General features: G+C 38.3%; 1 protein-coding gene across 1 annotated transcript in view; it reads right to left on the minus strand.

Moving 5' to 3' along the window:
- LOC101435925 (cadherin-related family member 3) overlaps positions 1-25,438 on the minus strand; it is a 107,210-nt gene that overhangs the window by 58,846 nt on the left and 22,926 nt on the right. Inside the window, exons 4-8 of the mRNA XM_058288236.1 lie at positions 25,317-25,405; positions 6,776-6,870; positions 4,318-4,425; positions 3,342-3,538; positions 1,242-1,419 (exon numbers count right to left, since the gene is read on the minus strand). Of these exons, the coding sequence (XP_058144219.1) occupies positions 1,242-1,419; positions 3,342-3,538; positions 4,318-4,425; positions 6,776-6,870; positions 25,317-25,405 (667 nt within the window). The remainder of the gene's footprint in view (positions 1-1,241; positions 1,420-3,341; positions 3,539-4,317; positions 4,426-6,775; positions 6,871-25,316; positions 25,406-25,438) is intronic.

Consider the following 25,438-nt stretch of genomic DNA (forward strand, 5'->3'; position numbering starts at 1 on the left):
TGAATCCTTGGTCTCAGTTCTGGAAAGAGCAGAGTAACCCTGAGGCACATGCTAGGAGCATGTGTGTCTGGCTCAATCTGTCTGGTGGTGGCCTGAGGGACTCACTGTCTCAGAACTAGCCCTAAATGTAGACGGCAACTCGCAGTTTTCCTACAGAATGCTGTGGAAAAGCAGTAAAGTGGCTGCCTGGAGCAAAGTATTGCTAGCTCTAGGATACGAAGTACAGTGCCCAGGACTCTGAGGGAAAGTTTCCTGAGGAAAGAGGGGATATTCATCCATGTAAACGGGGGAATTTCTAGGATCACAAGCACATGCCCAAGATAAGACACAAGTATATAATGCACCAAAGAAGCCCCTATGCTTTAGCCTGGAGCTATTTTCTAAACTCATTGTATGGATAAGATCTGAAGAAGAACAGTTGCACAGATCAATCAGCAAAGACTGGGAAAGGTGTTTTCTTTTTTCCTTCAAGGAAAACTCTGTCATAATGCTAGCTGTATACAAGCATAAAGAACAGATGCCTCAGAGTCTAAATTCCAACAACAGCACATTAAAACATCAAAAATGTCCAGGTTTCAATAAAAGATTACAATACATACAAAGAAACATGAAGCAATGGCCCAGGCAAAGGAGAAGATTAAAGCATTAGAAACCATCCATGAGGAGGAGCAGACATGAGAAATTCCTGACAAATACCTTAAAAAATGGCCCTAAATATTCTCAAAGACCTAAAGGAAAACATGTTCAAAGAACTAAAGAAAATCAGTAAAACAATAGATGAACACAAAGAGAAAATCAATAGAGAGATGGGAGTTGTGAAAAGGAACCAAACAGAGCTGAAGACTGCAGTGCTCAGAATTTCATCTAAGTTTTCCTCTTATTCTTCTGGCCACCCTAAAATGTAAGTATTATTGTTCTACCAGTTCATAAAGAAAGAAACTGAAGCTCGAAGAGCTTAATGAATTACCCTAGGTCACACAGCTAGTAAGTGATAGAACGAGGATTCCTGTCCACATCTGCGACTCCAAATCCCAAGCTTTTAATCACATAGAATCAGATTCAGAAAACCCAGCTTTCACACATGAACAGTTCAAACAGACCTTTTCTGAGAACCAGGATATGCAGCTGAATAAAAGTCAGTATGATCATCAGCCACATGTCCAGGTGGGCCGATAAACATGCCAATACCTCTGCTCTTGGCTGCTCAGCATTCTTGCCCTGCCCACCCCATCTCAGCTCACCTTATCAGATACTGATCACAGAAAGGTGCGTTGTCATTAATGCCACGGATATAGGCAGTCACTGGAATTGTTGCACACAGCTGGTCATGGTCACAAGCCTTAATGGAGAAGGACTGAACGCTTACAAACCCAGCTCTCTCCACGTCAAGGCGAGCAGCAGTAATCACAGTCCCATGCTCTGTGACAAAACAACATATTTTGCTGCAAATTGGTCATGCTGTCATTTTGAAAATTACTTTATTACATATATAGTGATGGAAAAGATAAAGTTTAAATTAACCCCCATTCATTAGAGTTAAGAATGCAGGCATGGGTGTATAATTATTTATCACCATAATACACACATTAATCAGATTAGCGTGGAGCAAAAGCAAAATTGGTTTTGGTTTAGGGGAACAGAGAAGACTTTCTAGAAGAGGTCTTTTTTTTTAGGCCTTGAAGGATATGTAGGATAAGGAAAAGAAGGGAAAGAGATTGGGGAGAGGAGTTTATTTCCAGTAAATAAAAACCACGTATTGGCATTTGCATAGTGACTTAGTACACCTCCTTTCACCCATCCAAACAAGCATTCATTCAACAAACATTTATTGAGTGCCAACTTTGTGCCAGGAGCTGTGCTAAGTACCATATGTAGAGCAATGAAGTCCCTGCCTTCATGGAATTTATAATCTGGACCAGAGATAAACACTAAACAAGTGTAGAAAAGCAAATAAGATAAATAATGGCAAATAGGCATACAATTAAAAAAATGAAAATTGTGATGTGATTAGAATAAGCTCTAATGGTCAGGCCCTGAAAAATGCCAGGGCAGGAAGCCTAGTGGTTTGGCTGCACTGTTATGAACAAGGGGAGCCATGGAACAGGATGAGGTTGGAAAGAAAGGCAAGGGCCAGAGAAATAGTACAGAGAAAATAGTACTTGTGGGGCAATTAAGCAGTCCGAATTGCATTCCAAGTACAACGCAAAATCCCTGGAGTGTGATTCCTTCCACAAGGGAGGAATAGGATCTAATCTGACTTTTTTGAAACCCTTACATTTTAGTTGCTCTAAAGAGACAATTGGAAGGGGAAGAAATAAAGAACAAGTCCAGTAAAGAGATCTGTGCATTAATTCACGTAGGAAATATGGTAGCTAAGTTAGGGTTCTCCCTTAGAAGCAGAACCTGAGATGAGGACCTGATTACACGTAGTTTATTTAAGAGGTGTATCAGGGCCACTGCATTAGGGACACGACCTAGGGAAGGTAAGGCAGGCAAGGGAAGACTGCCAATAAAAAAGTGCCTTATCACGCAAGTTTCCACCGTGGGCAACTGGAGCTTAATCCCACTGGAAACTCTGGAAGCCAGTGTAGAACACACACTCAAAATTATCCCATGCCCGGGGCAAGATGCTAGAGTATTTTTATACATCAACCTCCTTCACATATTGGTTGAGAGCTCCTGGGAGCTCTCTAACACTTGTAGCCTGCTTAGTAGGGGTAGGGGATTGGAATATATCTCATACGCCAAATAAAGCAGCAAGCAAAGAAATGCAGAAGTGGGCAGCTGGAGGTCAGGCATGGTGCATTGAAATGATAAGGCCAAAGGAGAAAAGGTTGGATACTGACAGCATCTGCTACAGTGGCTTAAACCTGTAGATATGCTAAAGATGACCATGATTTCCTACTCAACCGTAGAAGAAGAAATCTTATACACTACCTGATGCTTCCCACCTCCAGCTTCACCCACAGCCAGTTGGATAAAGAATGACTGACTGACTCTAAAAACAACCAATTGGATTCTCTCTCACAAAAATTTGTACCGGAAGAAAGTCTGAGAAGATGAGCTAGAGGGACATACAGAGTAGAGAACTAAGACTGCATTTCGTAGCAGCCATGAAGAGCCACATGCTAGTCCATGAAAAAACAGAGTACTGAGTCTTACAGAAAAAGAGTGTGGTTTAAGAGCTATTTACCAAGCATCTAACATGTGCTTCCTGTTCCAGCTGTGGACATGAAGAAGACCTGATACATACCCTCAGGAAATTCAGTTTTGTGAAGAAGACATAAACATAACCAGATGACCATAAAATAGTATATGATGAGATAAAATTCTCAACCTACCTTTGTCAACCGCAAAGTAAACATTCCCTGGATCTAGTTCAAAGGTTAGCTCTCCCAAGTTATCTTCATCAGTCGCCTGACACACTCCAATGGTTTTCCCAATTGGAATTTCTTCATCCAGTGTGATGTTGCCATCATTGTGCAGAGTTGAGTTTATAGAAGTAGCACTCAGGACAGCATTTTCAATACTGAATAAACTTATTTTTAAAGAAAAGATTATTAGATTATTGGCATTTGCTTATTGTGTATTCTTTCCTATGCCTGATGGTGGTAAAGTGGCAGTGATATGGAGGTCATAATGATGAAAGTGGGGATTCTGACAATGGTGTGAATAGCTACCCCATTTTTTGAGCACTTACCTATGCTAAGCACTTTTTATTTGTAATCTCTTTTATTCCTCAGTAGCCATTTTTACCTCAGGAAATAGGTACCATTTCCACATTTTACAGATGTAGAAACTGAGCCTTTAAGGAAATAAATAACTTTCAAAAGTAAATGTCAAGGTGGATGAGAGAGGATTTGACTCCAAACCTGTCTATCACCTGTGTTCTTAACCATAAGTTCTAATCCCTCTATAGTAAAAGCCAGTTTCTTAATATTGCTGGCCTTCAAAATGTTTTTATAAACTCCCTAGTGAAAATATTTATCAGAATTATCCTTGAAGATAGTGAGAGAGAATCCAGCACATTAGACACAAAGAACATATTGCACTAAAGACTTATTCTGCTGCAATTTCAACACATTTTATGCTTTGAGATTTCTGAAGTTTTAAAGAAAACCTTTTCTTCTAAATTACATCTTAAGTGCTTATTTATATCTTACTTGGTAATTTTCCTTCTCAGTAAAAACCAAGACAAAAACAAACAAAACCCACAAAAACCCATTCCAGCCCAATAGAAATTTAGCTAATGAATTTCAGAGACTACAATTTTCAAGGTCAAATTAAAATAATGTAATTTATATTGTATTTTCTGACCTGCAGGTGAGAATGGGGTCCTTATTGTTGACATTGATGAGGAAAATCTTTAGATTTCCAGCAGTAAAAAGTCCTCCAGGATCAACCACTCTAATAACTAGTGAAAAACTGAAAACACAGACACAGGAAAGACAGCTAAGATTTCATAGTAGAATTTACTAGGGCTTAACTGACTGGTTGAAACAGTTGATCCATTTAGTGAAAAAGTCAGTCAAACCAGTTAATTTAACAGTTAGAAATGGCTGGATTTTTGTTATGAACCAAATTTAGTCATTAGTCAAATCAGTTGAAAAAACAGGCAGGAACTTAGAAAAGTGTGTTAATCCCCATAACCAAAAAGGAAGGGAATTCCTAAACAGGAAGGGAATGGTGCAGCAAACCAAGTTTATGGTAGTGGGTTCTTGCCCTTCAAATATTTACTCTTCAATACTGAAAACTGATTGACAAATTCAAAGGAGAAGGTGTTAAGAACACTTCAAAACAACTTAATGACCATGGGGAAATACTAGAATGGTCAGATGATCAACAGGTTTCGATTCTAGCAGAGACGTGTATGGGTTTGGGACATGAGAATACTTGAAGTGGGGAAACGGAATGGATCTTAATGGAAAGATGAAAGTTTGCCTCCCCAAATTGCCATCTAGGCTTACCAACCATCCCTTTTGCTGAGGCTTGTCCCAGTCCCAGCTTTAGCACTGAGAGTTCCACATCCTGGGAAATCTCTCAGTCCTGGACAAACCAGGACAGTTGGTTTTTCTTTCAGGGAAAAATTCTATATTTTAACTTGGCATGTACCAATAATTGAGGATAACATGACTATTTTCCTTCTACTTATCCTAAAGATGAAACCAATCCTCAGTTTCTCATTTTGTTCTTAACTTTTCCTAAAGAAGGTTACTACTCATGAGATAACACTCGTCAAAACCCACAAAGCCAATTCACTTTTTCAAATAAAGACATTTCCTTAATAAGTCTGGGGAATCTTAAGTACATGAATGGAGGGAATGAGGTGTGGCACCATGCCGGCGCCTTAAAGAGCTCAAATCACATTTGGTCTAGCGGAATGCTGGACAGCTGGCTGCAAGGGAGAAAGGAAGCAATAACACTTTCTAACTCTTTCATCAGAATCTGAACAGGCAATTTCATGCCCCCTCTATCTCCCTTGAAGGGAAGTAATTGATAAGAATCAATGAGGCATTCCAAATTTTTCCCTCATTCTCACTTAAAGGTCTGTTTGTTAATCCTAGAAGCTGCTAAGGAATTGTGTGCTCTCTGTAGAACTTTAGTGATAATTCAGTGCTAATTATTAGCCAAATAATTATTTATTCAAATTCTGCAAATAGAACCTTAGCTTTCGGTGTCAGCTCTTCTGACCTCAAAGAAAACAGAAAAAAAAATCTGTCATTTATTCACTTATCAAAAAAATAGTTATTTTCTTAAACTCTCTTTAATGACTTTTACTTCCATTTGTTAACGAAGCTTAACATTTATATAGCTCTTGATCTCTCTCTCTATATATATCGCTTTTCCATGAGGTATACCCAGTCGAAAAATATATAATGTGATAGGCATTATCCATAATTACCGGAACTATTTATGAGACCAGAAAATTCAAAGAATTATTAGACATTGTTCTATGGGCAGAAGGGTTTAGAATTTATAGAAAAATGCATAGAGATATTGGTGATTTCCACCCAAAAATTATATAAAAATAACACAAAGTTAGGAGAACCTTTCTCCTGCCAACTTTACTCTCTGAAGTTGGCAAGAAACAGTACATCCCATTTTTCAATCGTGCATCTCTTTGGTGTGTTGAAAGGTGACTTTATATGTGGTGCTGTGCCTAATCTCTACTGGGGTTTAGCTTCCTAAAGATGCTAACCATTAGGATATGTCCTGTCCTCAATTTTCTTAATAGGGAAGAATTTCATTTTTATGAGATTCATGAGCAAATTGATAGGAATGGCTTAAAGATCCATTTCCTTTTCCTATGAAGCTTTTCGATGCAGAACATATGACTGACAGGGGTTGTCATAAAAATCACAATAAAATTAATAACTATGAATGAATGGCTACCCATTTGGCAGATGTGAAGGAAATAGGAAGAAAACCTCAGTCCATTAACTTTCTCAAAGTTGCTGGATTATATTATGAATGAATTCTGTTTCACAGCTATTCAGAGAGAAGTCCTTACCCATTTTCGCTGGAGGATGCAAACAACACCACTCAAATAATCTTGATGTTTGACTCTGAAAAAGGCCAAAATAGCCAAGTTGCACCTAAACCAGCAATTGTGCAACTATAGTTTAAGTGATGATTTTATTGTAAAGGCAATGCCAAAAGCATTTACATTGTGGGAACATACTAAGGCCAGATGAGAGAAAATAGTCCTGAAGAGGGAAATACGAACCACAGAACTGACATTTCTAGTGAATAAAAACCCCGTAGTAGTATTTACCTTCTGGCCTCACTCTCAAAATCAAAAACTGCTGCTGTAGAAATTGTTCCGATGCTGTCGATCGTGAAGCCAGAGCTCTCCGGTGAAATGAAGTACTGTGTATTGGACAGTAAAGAGAAAGCAAAGAATTGCAGAGACACCAACTGGCTCTCCAACAAGATTATGTGTGCCTCCAAGAACCAAGCCTGAAATTTCTTTGTGCTCTGTGCCCCACACATGACCGGTGCATATTAAAGGTTTGCCAGTAGGAGAAAATGCCCCAAAGGACATTATTGAGAAACATTGAAAAAATTGGAATGTAGATTTATATCAATGTTAAATTTTCTAAAATTGGTAGCTGCAATTAAGGTGTGTGCCCTTATTCTCAGGAATTGTGCTTGGAGGTGCTAAGTGTCAGGAAAACATTTTCTAAATGTGAGACTAGGAACGTAACCTATTCTCACATTTTAAAAATGTTGATAGAGGATATAGATAATAGAAGGAAGGGAGGGAAGGAAGGAGAGAAAGAAAGAAAAAGAAAGAAAAGAAAAAAGAAAAGAAAAGAAAGAGACTGCAAATGTGGCAAATTCTTAAATTGGTGGATCTGGGTATCTGGGGGTATGGGGTATACTGGAGTTCTCTGCATGAAGTTTGTATTATTTTTCCAAATGTCCTGTAGGTCTGAAATTGTTTCAAAATAAAAAGTTTAAAAAAAAAAAAAAGAATAAAGATACTATCCATGAGAAAGATCAGATCTGTGACATTCCTGACAGAGACTTTTAAAGAATGGTCCTAAATACGTTCAAAGAGCTAAAGAAAAACATGGAAAAACACCTAAAGGAAATGAGGAAAGCAATAGATAACACAAATAGAATATCAATAGAGAGATGAAAATAAAGACAAGGAACCAAACAGAGCTGAAGACCACAGTAGCAGAAATTGAAAATTCCCTAGAAGCGTTCAAAAGCAGATTGGAGCTGGCAGCAGAAAGAGTCAGTGAACTTGATAAACAAAAGCTGAAGGAATTTGTCACCACTAGATGGGCCCTAAAAGAGAGGATAAAGAGAATTCTGCAAGTTGAAGAAAAGGACAGTACACAATAGATACAAGCCTCTTGAAGAAATAAAGATCTCTAATAAAAGTAACCACAGCAGTAAATATAAATGCAGTACTGCTCTATTTTTGGTTTGTTGCTCCACTTTTCTCATCCTCCAGGATCTATAAGACAAATGCATAAAATGTAATAATACTTCAGTGGTTTTGAATTCATAATGTATAAACATGTACTTTTGAACAAGAACTACATAAAGGTGGCAGATGGAGGGGTACAGGAACATAATTTGTAAATACTATTGAAGTTAAGTTGGTATCAACAGTAAACAAGATTGTTAGAGATTTAGGATGTGAAATTTAAGCCCCATGGTACCTACAAAGAAAATATCAGAGAATACGCAAGTTCACAGAGACAGATTAGTAGAGTACAAGTTGTTAAAGGCATGAGTTGGAATAGGGAGTTAATATAAAACGGGTTTCTGTTTGGGGAGATGGAAAGTTTTAATAATGGAAGGTGGTAAGGGTATCATAACGTAGTGAATGTGACTAATCCCACTTAATGACAGGCTTAGGAGTAGTTGAGATGGGGACGTTCATATTGGATATGAGAAGGAGAATGAGAAGGAAGAAGCCGGAGAGGAGGAAGAGGAGGAGGTGAAGGAGGAGGAGGAGGAAAGAACAACCAAAGAGACCATGACAGTTAAAGGCAATACACGATCCAGGACGGGCGTTAACAAGGGAGGAGAGAGGCCCGAAAGGACATTATTGGGACATAAGCAAAACTTTAGAATATAGACTTTAAGCTTTATATCAATGTTAAGTTTCTTGAACTTGAAAATTGCACTAAAGGCAGATTCGTAAGTGAATATCCTTGTTCTTAGGTCATGCACATGCCATTATTAACTGTTCAAGGACCATGATATATATAACCTACATTCAAGTATCCAGAAACTGGGTTGATAAATAGATAGACAGACGGGCAGATAGACTGATAGATTGAAGGATACATAGATGTATGTGGCTAAATGTTAAAATTGGTGGATCTTGGTATTCAGGGGGATAGGGGTATGTCAGAATTCTCCTTATGGTATGTGTATTATAGTTGTAACAACCCTTTAATTTTCAAAGTATCTCAAGATAAAAAGGTTAAAATCATTATGTATGATGAATTTTCCTAATCTCTTACATTCAGTGTTACCTGAACATTTCTCACTTACTACACCTTAACCAAAGATAAATTAAATAGAAAGAAGTTACATTTAGAGAAGCATGTAGATTGTTTGATGACAACTCAGGGATCTTTTTTCTTTGTCTGTTGGTATTGACAGGGATGAAATTTTTTGAGGGGCAGATGGGAGGAAGGAGTGTAAACAGGAAAAAACTGAGACTCTGGGACATTTGTGCATCTCACATTGGTATAGAGGCACAGGCACTACTTTATAAAGTTGTTTTTCTTAATGTCTCATTTACTTTCACTCATACTACCTTCCAGGTATTCTGTTAAATGCTTCATAAAAATTATCTTTTAATTCTTGCAAAAACTCTATGTCATAGGTGCTGTTATTGTTCCCATTTCACAGATAGGAATGCTGAGGCTTAGAAAATTCAAGCGGCTTACTTTCATTCTAAGAGATGAGCTTTAAGTAACTTTATATAATGGCTCTCCACTCACCACATTGCACCCCTAAGTCAAGGTTCTAACTCGCATTTGACGAAGGGAGCAGGTGAGATCAGGGTTTGTTTGCCTTTTTTGTCTAGATGAGAATCAAATGATTATAAAAGGTTGGTACAAAAATACATGAGAGGATTAATATCCAGAGTTAATTATATAGATAATTATACAGACTTAATAACTATGTAAACCCAGAAATAATTTAATAGAGAAAATTAAACCCAGAAGGATTGCAAAGCAACCTAAAAGTCATTTGGAGAAATTAGTGACCTTTTAATTTATCAATTTTCTGATGAGTCATCATGTTTTAATTAATTTTAATTTACACCATCCATTTCTCCACAAATAAATAAGACAGAATTGATTTCTGCTCTTTCCGTAGAACAATATTATAGGATATTAGCATTCAGGAACTTCTTGCAAATCAATCACTAATTTACTTACAGAGGAAGCACAGGAATAATAACCCTGTTTCATGGCAGAGAGATGGAGGATGGTTGCTTCTTAAGTTACCTGAGAGTGCTCTGAAGCATTAGGTCTGGCTATGTATAAATATATATAAATTTTTAAAGACACCCACCTTTTTGTTTATAGCCACTCAAAACTTCCCAATTCCAAATTCAATTTCAGTGTGACATGGTTGTCAACAATTGTTTGGGAACCATGTATATTAGAAAGCTACATGTTTATGAGGTTTAATGTTTCATAAAATGAGATACTTTTTTTTAACAAATTATTGATGGCATTGATAGGAACAACTCCTGCCTTTATGCAGGGAAGGTTTGGAGATTGTGGTTGCTAGGCAGCCAGGGCCATTGCTGAGAAAGCCACCTAAATGAATGAGCCCCTGAACAGAAAGGCTGTCCAAGGAATGGGAAATTAACTCTCTATGGGTCCAAGCAATTTAGGTTCGTTCCTCCCCTCCCCCATTTTATCTGTAACGATACCATCAACTAGTAAAGAACTATCCAAGCCCTGAAAGTAACAATGGCAGCCCCAGTCCAGGTTTCCAAGGCAGGAGAACAGATTACAGAAGAGAATGTGTGGCAAGGACAGCCTTCCCTTCCTTCTGGATGGGCTTATCCTCAGAATCCAATCTATCCCCTTCTCTGAAAGGCTTGTTCATGATTGCATATATTGGCAAATTTGTAAGACCCACCAAAATAATTACCTCTCGTGTGATTTTCTGTGTTGCATGATGATTTAGCATTGACATGGCCACTGGCTAACGTAGGTTATACACTTGTATGCCATCTTGTGGATAGTGGTACAAGTTGTGGAATTATGAAGTAAATTCTCCCCCCAAAAGATTTATCATAAACGTTATTGTGGTTTTTTTCCTAAACATCTGACTTTCATGTGGAGAATTAAAAATACATATTTTCTAGATAATTAAAGCTTTTCTTAAAATCACTTTTTCCTCAATTATATAGTTATTTCAAGCAAAATCAGCTTTTAGCTTGAATAACTCAGATAATTGCCTCAATTCTCAAATCCATTTGGCTAGTGTATGCCTAAATTAAATATTTCATCACATACCAAACTTTGTCATATTGTGTGACTCAAACCTTTGCGCTCTTTTTCTTGGTGTCACAGGAAGGTGCTATTTTAAGGTGAGGTAGGGTGGAAGGCTAGGCCACTTGGGTCAACTCAGAAATCAAGCTTTTCAAGTGACTCAGCAAAATTTCCTGAGTCAAGAAGTACAAGGCCCACTGCCTACGGTGAAGGAAAGACACAAACAAAGATAATACAACTTCATAAGAGCATTGCTATGTCTATCCAACCACAAACCAATTAGGTAAAAGCAAATCATTCCCTTGCAATGTTAATTAATATCCAGGAACCAAACGAGGTTTTCTACTAGGTGCAAAAAGTTTCTTTTTTAACGAATTCAGCAAACTGATTTGTGTAGGTAGCCACTACCCAAGTGAAGTAGAGTTCATTTCTAATAATTTTTAAAACATGAATATGAGACGTTTTTGTTTTGTCTTTTCTTGTAGGACCTAAAACATGGCTGTTGACTTCAAACAGGCTAACCATTGCTAAACTGTCATTTTCCTTGGGTGAACAGACTTCAGCTATTGAGAGCTGAATAGTGGCTTCTGGGGTGGTTGCCCCTCCCCCACCGCTTCTCCCTCTTGACGTCACAGCAGTTTTAAGGTTGGCTCGAAGAAATCCTCCTGCCCTCAGCAAGATTGCCTGCCCCAGTCTCTCCTCAGTGACAATGCCTGCGTCAACTATAGAAACTATATAAAATTATACGAAATAAAAGACCAGTCTCAAGCAGTTGTCAACACAGATTATCCACCCTCTGCCCCCATTAAGAGATGTTCAGTACACGTCCAGTTCTGCGTCACAGACCTCAGTCACCCTGAGAAGTTCAGCTCTCATCATCAGGATAATCTCTCATCCCACTCCATGTCCCCACATCCTCCCAATGTGGCCTTTCGAATTCACAATCCTCAGGTAAAATCCTCCACCTTTTCTCTGAAAGTTCCCTTCACCGTCCTTATTTCTCTAGACCACTCTCACGCTTGTGTTGGCAATGAATGCATGCAGTCTGTCTTTCCTCAAGCCTCCCGCATTCCCTACCACCCCCTTCCTCCCCCACACTCTGCTCCTAGGACAGTTTCTCATTTCACCGAGAAAGTAGAAGAATCAAAAGAAAATAACCACTGGCTACTCTAAAATTGTTTTAAAAATTGCAAATGACTCTCCTGTAGGATTTCTTATTCACTTGCCTGCTTTATTTTCATTCATAACACCTGGCAGCATTTGATATACAAATACTGAGAGAGAGAGAGAGAGAGAGAGAGAGAGAGAGAGAGAGAGAGAGAGAAAGAGAGAGAGAAAGAGAAAGAGAGAGAGAGATTGAGTCTCTCTTCCCACCATTAGAATATAAACTCCCTGAGGACCTGAGGACGGGAACTTCCATCTGTTTTTTCTTCACTGCTAGAGTCTCACTTCCTTGAACACTGCTTGGCATGAGAAAAAGCTCAATAGATAATTGATGAATAGGTACGAGAATGAAAGAGGGAAAAATAATGAAAACCTAGAAGCAGATTTCTGTCAGTAAATGTTATATTTTTTCTCTTTCAAAGGTTGCAATGGATCTTTCAGAAATTATTCTTTATTGGAGTTCTTAATATCTTTCCAAGTAATTAGATTTTCTATATAATTGACTATTTCCTTAGCACAAAGGAAAATAAGAGTTTATTAATGGCGGCGGTGGACTTGGCCCAGTGGTTAGGGCATCCGTCTACCACATGGGAGGTCAGCGGTTCAAACCCTGGGCCTGCTTGACCTGTGTGGAGCTGGCCCATGCGCAGTGCTGATGCACGCAAGGAATGCCCTGCCATGCAGGAGTGTCCCCGCGTAGGGGGGCCCCATGCGCAAGGAGTGCGCCTGGTAAGGAGAGCCGCCCAGCATGAAAGAAAGTGCAGCCTGCCCAGGAATGGCGCCACCCACACAGAGAAATGACACAACAAGGTGACGCAGCAAAAAGAAACACAGATTCCTGTGCCGCTGACAACAACAGAAGCAGACAAAGAAGACGCAGCAAATAGACACAGAGAACAGACAATGGGGGGAGGAGGGGAGAGAAATAAATCTCTTTTAAAAAAAAAGAGTTTATTAACGGAATGCCAAAATATATTCTAAGGATTGTTTTAACCTATGGATACCTTGAGTGGGGGAGTTTACCTTGAAATGGAGGCATCAAACTTTGTTTCATGAAAATAGCCCCCATCAAACTCTCATTGCTCCTATCCTGCACCCCATGCTTATCCCTCTCTTTTGCCCCCTCCTGCTGCTTATCCCAAAGCCTGGGCTTATTTTCACAAGGTGCTGGTTAACTGTTTTGATGGATACACTGAAGCAAAACAAGTATAACTTTTAAGAAATAGATTGCATTGCACCAATAGGAAAGGAAAAGACAGAATAAATGTTGAGCAAGATAATTTTACCCCTCCTTCTCCACTTCTTGTTTGTAACAGTCAAAGGCATGGTACATCTTTCTCTATGCCTTTACTTTTAAACTATATTCATTATATTTAAGGTAGGTTTCTTGTAGACAACATATAGTTGTACTGTGGTTGTGGGGTTTTTTTTTTTTCTTTATTAGAAAAGTTGTGGGTTTACAGAACAATCATGCTTAAAATACAGGATTCCCATACACATACTATTATTAACACCTTGCAATGGTGTGAAACATTATTATAATTGGATGATAGCACATTTTCATAATTGTACTCTTAACTATAGTCCATGGTTTAACTTATGGGTCACAGTTCATATAGTGTAGATCCATGGATTTTAAAAATATTTTTACTCTGTTACCATATACACAATCTAACATTTCTCCTTTGAATCACATCAGATACATATTTCATTGCTGTTAATTATATTCACAATGTTGTGCTACCATCACCACCACCCATTACCAAAACATTTCCATCGTTCCACATAGGAACTCTATACATTTTAAGTCACCATTTCCCATTCACTATCCCTGCCCTGTCTCCTGATAACCTATATTCTAGATTCTTACTCTACGAGTTTGCTTAATTCTCATTGTTTCAAACCAGTGGATCATATAATACTTGTCCTTTTGTATTGGGCTTATTTCACACAACATGATGTCTTCAAGATTCATCCATTTTGTTGCATGTACCAGGACTTCATTCCTTTTTACAGTTGATTAATATTCCATTATACAGCATGTATATATCACGTTTTATTTATCCATTCATCTGTTAATGGACACTTGGGTTGCTTCCATCTTTTGAATAATGCAGCTATGAACATCAGTGAGCAAATATCTGTTTAAGTCCTTGTTTTCCTTTTTTTGGGGTATATACCTAGTAGTGGAGTTACCAGGTCATATTGTAGTTCTATAGTTAGCTTTCTGAGGAAACACCAAACCATTTTCTGCAGCAGTTGCCCTATATTTTCACTGCCAGTAGTGAAGAGTGAGTGTTCCTATTTCTCCACAACATCTTCAACACTTGGTTTCTTTTTTATTAAAGATTTATTTTTTATTTATTTCTCTCCCCTTCCGCCCCCCCTCCCCCCGCCGCGCAGTTGTTCGCTCTCTGTGTCCTTTCGCTGTGTGTTCTTCTGTGACCATTTCTATCCTTATCAGCAGCACCAGGAATATGTGTTTCTTTTTGTTGCGTCATCTTGTTGTGTCAGCTCTCCGTGTGTGCAGCACCATTCTTGGGCAGGTTGCACTTTCTTTCGTGCTGGGTGGTTCTCCTTAACAGGGTGCACTCCTTGCACACATCAGCACTGCACATGGGCCAGCTCCACACCACAGGTCAAGGAGGCCCAGGGTTTGAACCACGGACCTCCCATGTGGTAGGCGGACGCCCTATCCATTGGGCCAAGTCCACTTCCCTCTTTTATTTTTAAATAGCAACCATTCTAACAGGTGTGAAATAGTATCTCATTGTGCTTTTGATTGACATTTTCCTGATGGCTAATGATATTGAGCATCTTTTCATGTGCTTTCTGGCCATTTGTTTATCTTCTTTGGAGAGATATCTATTCAAGTCTTTTGCCCATTTTTTAATTGGGTTGTTTTTGTTGTTACATTGAAGGGTTTCTTCAGATATTCTGGATCTTTATCAGATATGTGGTTTCCAAATATTTTCTCCCATTGTATAGGTTGTCATTTTACTTTCATGATAATGTCCTTTGAGTCCCATCTATCTGTTTTCTTTTGTTCCTTGTGCTTTGGGAATGAAGTATAAGAAACCATTGCCTAACAGAAGGTCCAAAAGATGCTTCCCTATGTTTTCTTCTATGATTTTGATAGTTCTGGCTCTTATATTTAGATCTTTGATCCATTTAGAGTTGGATTTTGTATAAGGAGTGATGTAGGGGCCCTCTCCCCTTCCCCTCCCTTTTCTTTTTTTTTTTTTTCCTTTTTATGTAAATGGAGATCCTGTTTTCCCAATACCATTTGTCAAAGAGACTATTCTTTCCCAATTGAATGGTCTTTGCCTCCTTTGCAAAAATCAGTTGGCTATAAATGCAGTAGTTGACTTTTGAGCTATTAGATTCCATTGGTCTATATGGCTGTCCTTGTGCCAGTACCATGCTGTTTTGATTACTGGGGCTTTGTGATAAGTTTTAAGATTGGAACGTGTGAGTTCTCCAGCTTCACTCCTCTTTTTCAAATGGCATTATCTATTCAGGGGCCCTTACTCTTCCAAATAAATTTGATGATTGGCTTTTCCATTTCAGCAAAGAAGGTTGATGGATTTTTAATTAGGATTGCATTGAAGGTATAAATTGCTTTGCATAGGATTGACATCTTAGTGATACTTAGTCTTCCCATCCATGCACACAGAACGTCCTTCCATTTATTTAGTTCTCCTTTGAATTCTTTTAGCAACATTTTGTAGTTTTTGGTATACACGTCCTTTATATCCTTGCCTAGATTTATTCCTAAATATTTGATTCTTTAGTTACTATTGTGAATGGAATTTTTTTTCTTGATTTCTTTTTCTGATTGTTCTTTCCTTAGGTATAGAAACACTACTGATTTTTTGGTGTTGGTCTTGTACCCCATCACTTTGCTGAATTCATTTATTAACTCTAGGAGCTTTGTTGTGGATTTTACAAGATTTTCTGTATTTAGGTTCATATCATCTACAAATAAGGAAAGTTTTGCTTCTTCCTTTCCAATTTAGATGCTTATTATTTCTTTTTCTTGTTTAATTGCTTTGGCAAAATTCTAGTATAATGTTGATAACAGTAGTGACAGCGGGCATCCTTGTCTTCTTGCTCCTGATCTTAGAGGGAAAGTTTTCAGTTTTTCACCATTAACTAGCATGTTAGCTGTGAGTTTTTCATACATGCCCCATGATGGTTTGACAGTGTATGTACCCCAGAAAATCATGTTCTTAAAGCGAATCCATTTATTTGGGTAAAAACCTAGTGTAAATAAGAGCTATTGATTAGGTTACTTCAGTTAAGGCATGGCTCAGGGTCTCAATCCTCTTACTGAAGTCATTTATAAGAGAATGAAATTCAGACAAAGAGAGAAAGTCAAAGAAGCAAGAAGCTGAAAGCAGTGAAACCCAGAAGAAACGGTAGAGACCAGCAGGGCACCACCATGTACTTTGCCATGTAACAGAGGAATCCAGGATTGCTGATAATTAGTTCCTGGAAGAAGACATCACCTCATAATGCCTTGATTTGGACATTTTTCTCAACCTCAAAACTGTAGCTTGTAAGCTAATAAATTCCCTTTGTTAAAAGCCAACCCATTTTATGATATTTGCTTTTGGCAGCAAAGCAAACTAAAATATGCCCTTTACCATGTTGAAGAAATGTCCTTATATTCCTAGTGTTCTAAATGTTATATCAAGAAAGGATGCTGGATTTTGGCAAATGCCTTTTCTGCTTCAATTGAGATGGTTGTGTGGTTTTTTCCCCTTCATTGCATTAATGGTGGATTACATTAATTGATTTTCTTATGTTGAACTGCCTTGCATAACAGGGATAAAGCCCACCTGATCATGGTATATAATTTTTTAATACGCCGTTGGATTTGGTTTGTTAGTATTTTGCTGAGGATTTTTGCATCTATATTCATAAGAGATCTTGGGCTGCAGTTTTATTTTCTTATGGTATCTTTATCTGGTTTTGGTATAAAGGTGATGTTGGCCTCATAGAAATTTGCACCTTGGTTTTTTTATTCACCCTGACAATAGCTCTCTTTTAATTGGTGTGCTTAGATCACTTACATTAGTTGCATTAATATTTACTATGTTTCTATTTTCTATTTATTGCATTTTTTCTTTGTTTCTTTTTTCCCTCTTACTCCATTTTAATAGCATTTTTATGATTCCACTTTTTCTCTTCCCTTAGCATATCAATTATACTTATTTTAAATTGAACAATTAAAATTTAATAGTACCATTTTAAAAATTATTTTAGCTATTGCCTTGGAGTTTCCAACATACATTTAAAACTAATTCATGTCTACTTTCAAGTGACAGTATACAACTTCAAAGGTAGTGAAGGTACTTTATAACAGAGTATTCGTATTCTCAGTTCTTCCCTCCAGTATCTTATGACATGGATGCCATTCATTTCACTTATTCATATGCTATAATCACCAAATATATTTTTACTATTAAAATCATATTTTAGGTCAATTAAAAGTAATAAAAATAATAAAATTTAATTTACCTTCATTTATTCCTTCTGTTACTCTTCTTTATGTAGATCCATGTTTCTGACCTATATCATTTTTCTTCTCTCTGATGAATTTCTTTTAATATTTCTTACAAGACAGGGATGCTGGTGAAGAATTCCCTTGGTTTTTGTTTGTCTGAGAAAGTCTTTATTTCTCCTTCACGTTTAATGAATGCTTTTACTGGATATAGAATTCTAGGTTGGAGGGGTTTTCCCCCAACACCTTAAGTATTACATACCACTCTATTCTTGGTTGCATGCTTAGGTTCCTAGCTGTTATGTCAAATAACACACAGTGGGTTGGCTTAAACAATAGAATTTATTGTCTCATGGTTTTGAAGTCTGGAAGGCTTGTTTCTTCTCAAAGTCAGTGGCATTATGGCAGGCTGACAAGGCTTGGGGTTCTTTGGCTTTCCTGTCACATGAGATGTCCTTATCTTTATTTTCTGGGTTCCACTGACTCTAGCTTCTACTACTCCACATGACTTTCTCCTCATAAAACTCCCAGTAATAGGATTGCTGCCCAACCTCATTCAATTGGCCAATACCTTAATTAAAAACATTTTCAAAAGGTCTTATTTACAGACCGATAGGAGTGGATTAAGAGCATGTTTTCAGTTTTGTTTTTGTTTAGTACACAATTCAACCTACCACACATGGTTTCTGATGAGAAGTCTATTGTAATTTCTATCCTTATTCCTCTATAGGCTAGTTGTTTTCTTCCTCTTTCAAGATTTTCTTTTTTGGTTTTCCACAGTTTGTGTTATATATACATTTTTTTTTTAATTTTTCTATATTTTTATATATACATATATGTGTGTGTATATATATATATATATTTGTATATATCTCTTATTTGATGTTCTTTGAGTTTCCTGAATCTATTGTTTAATGTCTGTCATTAATTTGGGAAAGTTTATGGCCATTATTACTTTACATATTTCTTTTGCTCTGGTGCTCTCTTTCTTCTCCTTCTGGTATTGCAGTTACATGTATGTTACATCTTTTCACATTGTCCCACTGTTCTTGGATAGTCTGTTATGGCATTTTATTATTATTATTCTTTTCTCTTTGTCAGTTTAGGAAATTTTGTTCACCTATCTTCAAGCTCACTAATTCTTTCCTTGGCCATGTCAGGTATACTGATGAGCCAATCAAAGGCATTCTTCATTTCTTTTACAATGTATTTTATTTCTAGCATTGATTCACTCTTAGAGTCATAATCTCTGCGTTACATTGCCATCTGTTCTCTTTCTTTTTTAAGATTTTAAAATTTTATTTTATTTCTTTATTTCTCCCCACCCCCTCATTGTTTGCACTTGCTGTGTCTGTTCACCTTCCTTGTTTCTCTGGGAGGCACTGGGAACTGAACCCAGGACCTCCAGTGTGGGAGAGAGGAGCCTAATCATTCAGGTGATCTCCATTCCTTGTTTTGTTGTCTCTCATTATGTTTTTCTTCTCGTGTCTCTTGTTGCATCATGCTGCTTCAGCTCACTGCACCTGCCCATTGCACCAGCCCATTGTCTTGTCTTCTTTAGGATGCACCAGGAACCTCTGCTCCTTGCTTTTTTTGTTGTGTCTCTCATTATGTTTTTCTTCTTGTGTCTCTTGCTGCATCATCTTGCTGCATCAGCCTGCTATACCTACCCATCACACCAGCTCACTGTCTTCTTTAGGAGGCAAAGGGAACCAAATCAGGGACCTCCAATATGGTAGGCAGGAGCCCAATCACTTGGACCACATCCAATTCCCTATCATCTGTTCTTGTACATTGTCTACTTTTCCATTAAAGTCCTTACCATATCAATCACAGTTATTTTAAGTTCTCCTTCTGATAATTTGTGTCACAGCTGAGTTTTGTTTTGATGCTTACAATTGTCTCTTTAGACTGCATTTTGCCTTGTCTTTTGGTATACCTTGTAATTTTTTGTTGGAAGCCAGACACATTGTATCAGGCCATAGGAACCAAAGATTTATGTTAATTAGGCTAGAATCTGGGCTATGTTAATGTTTGCTGTACCTAAAGGTAACACAGACTCCAGTCTTTCTCTTATCCTTATGTTTATTACCCCTCTCAACTTTAGGCTTCCCTAAATACTCCTTCACAGAAAGAGTCTGTGTTTTGCAGCTCTTTTAGCTATAGTCCACCATTATTATAAAGGAGCCTTGTTAGTGTGGTGGTTGGGAGTGACAGAGAGGATGTGTTCACTAATCTTATGATGAAATATTAGTCTTTCACTAGCTCTGTGTCTCTGGGCTGTGACCTTCATATGTATAGTATTTTCTTCCCTTTACCTGACAGGAAGACCAGAGTTTGAAGGAATGTACTTTTCCAGATGGGATAAGGCTTGGGCAAAGTTTTTCCCCTGTAGAGTAGGAAACTCTGGGCTTATTTCACAATGAATCTCTCCCCACTCCTTCTCTCAGAACCACAAGGTAATCCTTCTTGGATATTCACCATGAGAACCAGATGGAGTTCCTAGGGGTAAAACCCATGAAAGTATGAGGGTCCTTATAAAACTGTGGCCACCAGAAGTTCTTCATTCTCACACTAGCCAACACTCAGCCTCTAGCAATTCATCAAAATTACTATTTAATTCTTCCTAAAGGTTTATGGCTGCAGCAGCTTCTGTTCCAGATGAGTAAATCTCAGTTGTGACTCTCTAGATTCACTTGTCTCTGCAGACATTGGGGTGGAATTTGCCCTGCAACTTCAGTTATGTGATGCATCCAAGAAGAGTCACTGATTTTCAGTTCGTTCAGCTTTTCTTTGTTGAAAGGATAGGCCCCACTTTTTCTATAGTTCAGAATACCCCTGAACCACAGTGTGTGGGATCTTTAACATGTACAACATTAATAATGGTACAGCATGAAACACCCAGGCCATGGACTTAGGTAGGTCTAGGCATGGGTGAAACCCACCCTCTTACCCTGCAACAAGGCCCTGAATTAGAACTTCATCTTTCTTCATTATAACAACCCCAAAGATAGATCACATTTTATCGATTAGTTTTGTCACTCTGTAGAACACTATTATAGTTAAGCAATACATGATATGTTAACAAGTGTCTTGAACAAATAATAACAACAAGTAGAGAACTCGTCAGGACATTTCATTTGCTCTGTATTGTGAATTCAAGGGAGATACATTGACATGATTTCCCAAAATTATTTGATCACATGATCTTTTATTTTTCCCACAGACTATCTGGTGGAATATACTTTGGGAATTGTTGGTGTGATAGAAACTACAGACTTTAGAGCAAAACTGACTTAGGTTTGAATCCCAACTCCACTGCTAATTAGCCTCTCCTTCCTCATCTATAAATTAAAGACTCACTCTGTTCTATCAGTCCATTAGGTAATAGCATAGTAGCACCTCCTTCAGGGGTTAACATGATGAGTCAATGATATAAAGTATGTGCCTGTCACATAACAAACACTTAAAAGTTACTGTTATTATTATCATAACACAGAAGTCCCCAAAACAATGGTGAGCTACTCCCCATAACGGAAACAGTTTTTGTCTGAATCAGTATGAAGCCTCACAAAAATGAAGGTTGTTGCCCAGCTATGTGTACTTGAATAGCACATCTGGTCTGATCTACTGTGTCAGAAGGATGTGTGTAGGAGTATGTCTAAATGTAAGTTTCCACAGCCTATGTCACCACTGAAATGTCATTCCTCGTTTGGTAAAAATCACAGAGAACATTGCATGGGTCTTCCAAATATCGTCCTGGAAACAACTGTCTTCTGAGAAAAGTATAGGGCCAAGACCAGAAGCATTTAATCTGTATGAGCAAGCACTTAGGAATCCTTCATTTGAAACAAATTACTTGTGTTAATTGGCTAGTAAGTCATTTTGATTGCATGTTAGAGTCACATCTAAACCCTATTGGATTGCAATGGATTTTCCACCCTAAAATGTCAACATGGTGGGTGGTTGGAATAAGTTGGGTAGTGACTGCCTAGGGCTGGGCTGGGAATGAGGAGTGACAGTATATGGCCATGAGGTTTCAAAAATTAGATTGGGTGATGGTTGTAAAATACTGTAAAAATAATAAAATTCATCAAATTGTATACTTAAAAAAAAAACATGGTGGGTGATCTGCCATGGAGAACACCAAAGGAATAACTGCAATGTGATACCTGATTTCCATGTGACTGGAGCTGCTGAATACTACATTCAAAACTATAATCTTGAACATGTTGATTTGGAGCAATATGCATGATCAGGAGGCTTAATTGCATGTTATAAAGGAAGCTATGACCTTTCCAGTCCCATCTTGGATGTGGTATTACATTATTTAGAGAAGGATGAGGTAAGTGTGTGGGGGGGAGCTTGACAGTAGCAGCATTCCTTTCTGTAACTCCTCAAGTGAATTCAGTCCTTTCAAAAATCATATGGACAAAAAGGCAAACCACAGAAGAGGAGAAGATATTTGGAAAGCATATATCTGATAAGGGTTTCATATCTAGACTATATAAACAATACCTACAACTCAAAAACAAAAAGACCAAAAACCTAGTTTTTAAAAAATGGGTAAAGGAGTTCAATAGATATTTCTTCAAAGAAACTATACAAATGGCCAATAAGTAGATGAATAGATGTTTAACATCATTTGTCATTAGGGAAATGCCAATCAAAACCACAATGAGAGGGAGCAGATGTGGTTCGGGTAGTTGGGCCTCCCACGTGGGAGGTCCCAGGTTCAGCTCCTGATGCCTCCTAAAGAAGACAAACAATAAGCAGACAATGAGCAGACATTGAACAAAAACAATGAACAGTGAGAAAAAACTATAAGCAAAACTCAACGGGCAAGAAAAAGAGCAAACAATGAGCAGACAGCAAGCAAAAACAAAAAACGAGCAGGGAACAGATCTGGCTGAAGTAGTTGAGGGCCCACCTCCCACTTGGGAGGTCCTGGGTTCAGTTCTTGGTACCTCCTAAAGAAAAGGCAAAGAGACAATGAGCAAACAAGCAGCCAATGAGAAAAAAAACAAGAGCAAACAGATGAGGGAGCCATGGTGGGTGGGGTAGGAAACAATGAAATACCACTTCACACCCAATAGGACGACTATCATTTAAAAAAGAAGAAATAGGGAAACGGACTTTGGCCCAGTGGTTAGGGCGTCCGTCTACCACATGGGAGGTCCACGGTTCAAGCCCCGGGCCTCCTTGACCCGTGTGGAGCTGGCCCATGCGCAGTGCTGATGCGCGTAAGGAGTGCTGTGCTACACAGGGGTGTCCCCCACGTAGGGGAGCCCCACGCGCAAGGAGTGCGCCCTGTAAGGAGAGCAGCCCAGTGCGAAGGAGGGAGCAGCCTGCCGAGGAATGGCGCCGCCCACACTTCCCGTGCCGCTAACGACAACAGAAGCGGACAGAGAAACAAGACGCAGCAAAAAGACACAGAAAACAGACAACCGGGGGAGGGGAGGGGAATTAAATAAATAAAAATAAATCTTTAATAAAAAATAAAAATAAAAAAGAAGAAATAAGTGTTGGCCAAGGATGTGGGAAAATTGGAACCCTTATACATTGCTGCTAAGAATATAAAGTGGTGTAGCCCATGTGGAAAACAGTTTGGTTGTTTCTCAAAAAGAATTACCATATGGCACAGCAATTCTACTGAAATAACTGAAAGCAGAGACTCGAGCAGGTATCTGTACAGGAATGCTCATAGCAGAATTATTCCCGGTAGTCAAAAGGTGGAAACAATCCAAGTGTCCATCAACAGATGGAGAGATAACAAAATGTAGTATATCATCCATGCAGTGGAACACTACCCAGTCATAAAAAGGAAAGAAGTTTTGATATATGCCACACCATGCATAAGCTTTGAAATCATTATGCTCAGTGAAATAAGCCAGATGAAAAAGGACAACTAGTATTTGATTCCACTTACATGAAATATCTAGAATATGCAAATTCATAGAGACATAAAGGAGATATAGGTTACCTGGATCTGAGGGGAAGGGGAAAAGGGAGCGAGTGCTTAGTGAGTACAGAGTTTCTGCTTTGAGTAAGACAAAGCTTTTAGCAATGAATGGTGTTGATGGTAGCACAGCATTGTAAATGTAATTAAAGCCACTGAATTGTAGGCTTAAAGTGGTTAAAATAGTAAATTTTATATTTTATGTATATATTATTAGCGCAATTTTAAAATGCAGACAATGCTTCAGGTATTAGTGACTGTCTATTGTTCAAACTTAATTTTGTAAAACTTAAGTTGCCTTGATAGAGGATCCAATAGCATTATCAGTAAATTGTAAATGTTGAGGATAGAGCATGAACATGTACAATGCTCTGATTTTGGGCCAATTTGAGAAAGTAATACACATTAAAAATTAGAGATATGATAGTCTAGTCTAGAATCCATTAGCTCAAAATACCATAGCTTAATAAGGTCATAATCATTCAACATGGCATTGAAAATTAAGACAGCAGTATACCTTCTGTCATTTGCAGAATGTTTTACAATTTACAAACTACTTTCGCATTCATTTTTATATTTGATTATAATGTGAGAGAAGATAATATGAGAGAAGACAAAGAAGGTACCCTTTTCCTAATTTTACAGTTGAACCAGAAAAGCAGAAGTGTTCAATGACCCATAGTAGTGAAGTTAGAACTTTAACCCACATCTCTTGTCGCTAAGCCTGTAGTTTCCTCCCCTTCTCATGGTGTCTGTATTAGTCAGCCAAAGGGGTTCTGATGCAAAACCCCAGAAATCTGTTGGCTTTTGTAAAGGGCATTTATTTGGGGTAGGAGCTTACAGTTACCAGGCCATAAAGCATAAGTTAGCAGTAGACTATCAGGCGAACAGCTCTGTCTCTCTCCCTGGGGTTTCTGCCGTGTCTAAGGAGCCATCTCTATTCCTCTCTGTTTTTCTCCTGGCTCAGGTCCTCTCTTCCTGGTTCTGGCTTCTCTTTCCTCTGTGTGCTTACTTCCTGGGACTCCATCTTAAGACTTCAGCATCAAACTCCAGCACCAAAACTCCAACATCAAAAACCCCCAACTCTGTTAGTTGCCATGCCTTTTATGAGTCCCCACCAAGAGATGGGAACTCAGTGCCCTAATGGCATGGCCCAATCAAAGCCCTAATCATAACTCAATCACGAGGAGGAACAGAACAGATTACAAACATAATCCAGTATCTATTTTTGGAATTCATAACCATATCAAACTGCTACAGTGTCTGTGACTGGAAGATGCCTATTCTGAAAATGAGGTCTATTCCTGGGGCATCATAAAGCCTTAGCACAAGACCTTGAGTTCTGAAATACAAATTAATTCTCCTGGAAAGCTAGTTTCTATACAGTATTTGCAGTCAAGATCCCAAGAACGAAACAAAATGGCTTGGCATCTTTTGTCAACAGTTACCTAAGGATTAAATGGGGCCTGCCTGCACAGGATGGAATGCATTAGAAAGGAAGCAATTACCTGTACAATACAATCCTCCATCATTTTCACCTGAAATGTCCTGATAATTGAGGTAGGAATGTATATTTGGAACCAAAATTGAGGGTATAATTGACCTGATTGTCTCCATAGCTTTATATGTGAACGCAGACACACATAAAACCACTGGGCACTAGTATTCTCTCTCCCAAACCATAAATTACCGCCAAAACAGAGTCCTCGGGGTCCTTGGCTGCTGCTTTGTAAATGACAGTGCCCGGGGCCGTGTCTTCTAGGATATAAATCTCAGTAACTGCCAGAAAAACATACAATAAATGTGTTTAAA

This window comes from Dasypus novemcinctus, chromosome 26, assembly GCF_030445035.2.
Source record: "Dasypus novemcinctus isolate mDasNov1 chromosome 26, mDasNov1.1.hap2, whole genome shotgun sequence".
Lineage (NCBI taxonomy): Eukaryota > Metazoa > Chordata > Mammalia > Cingulata > Dasypodidae > Dasypus > Dasypus novemcinctus.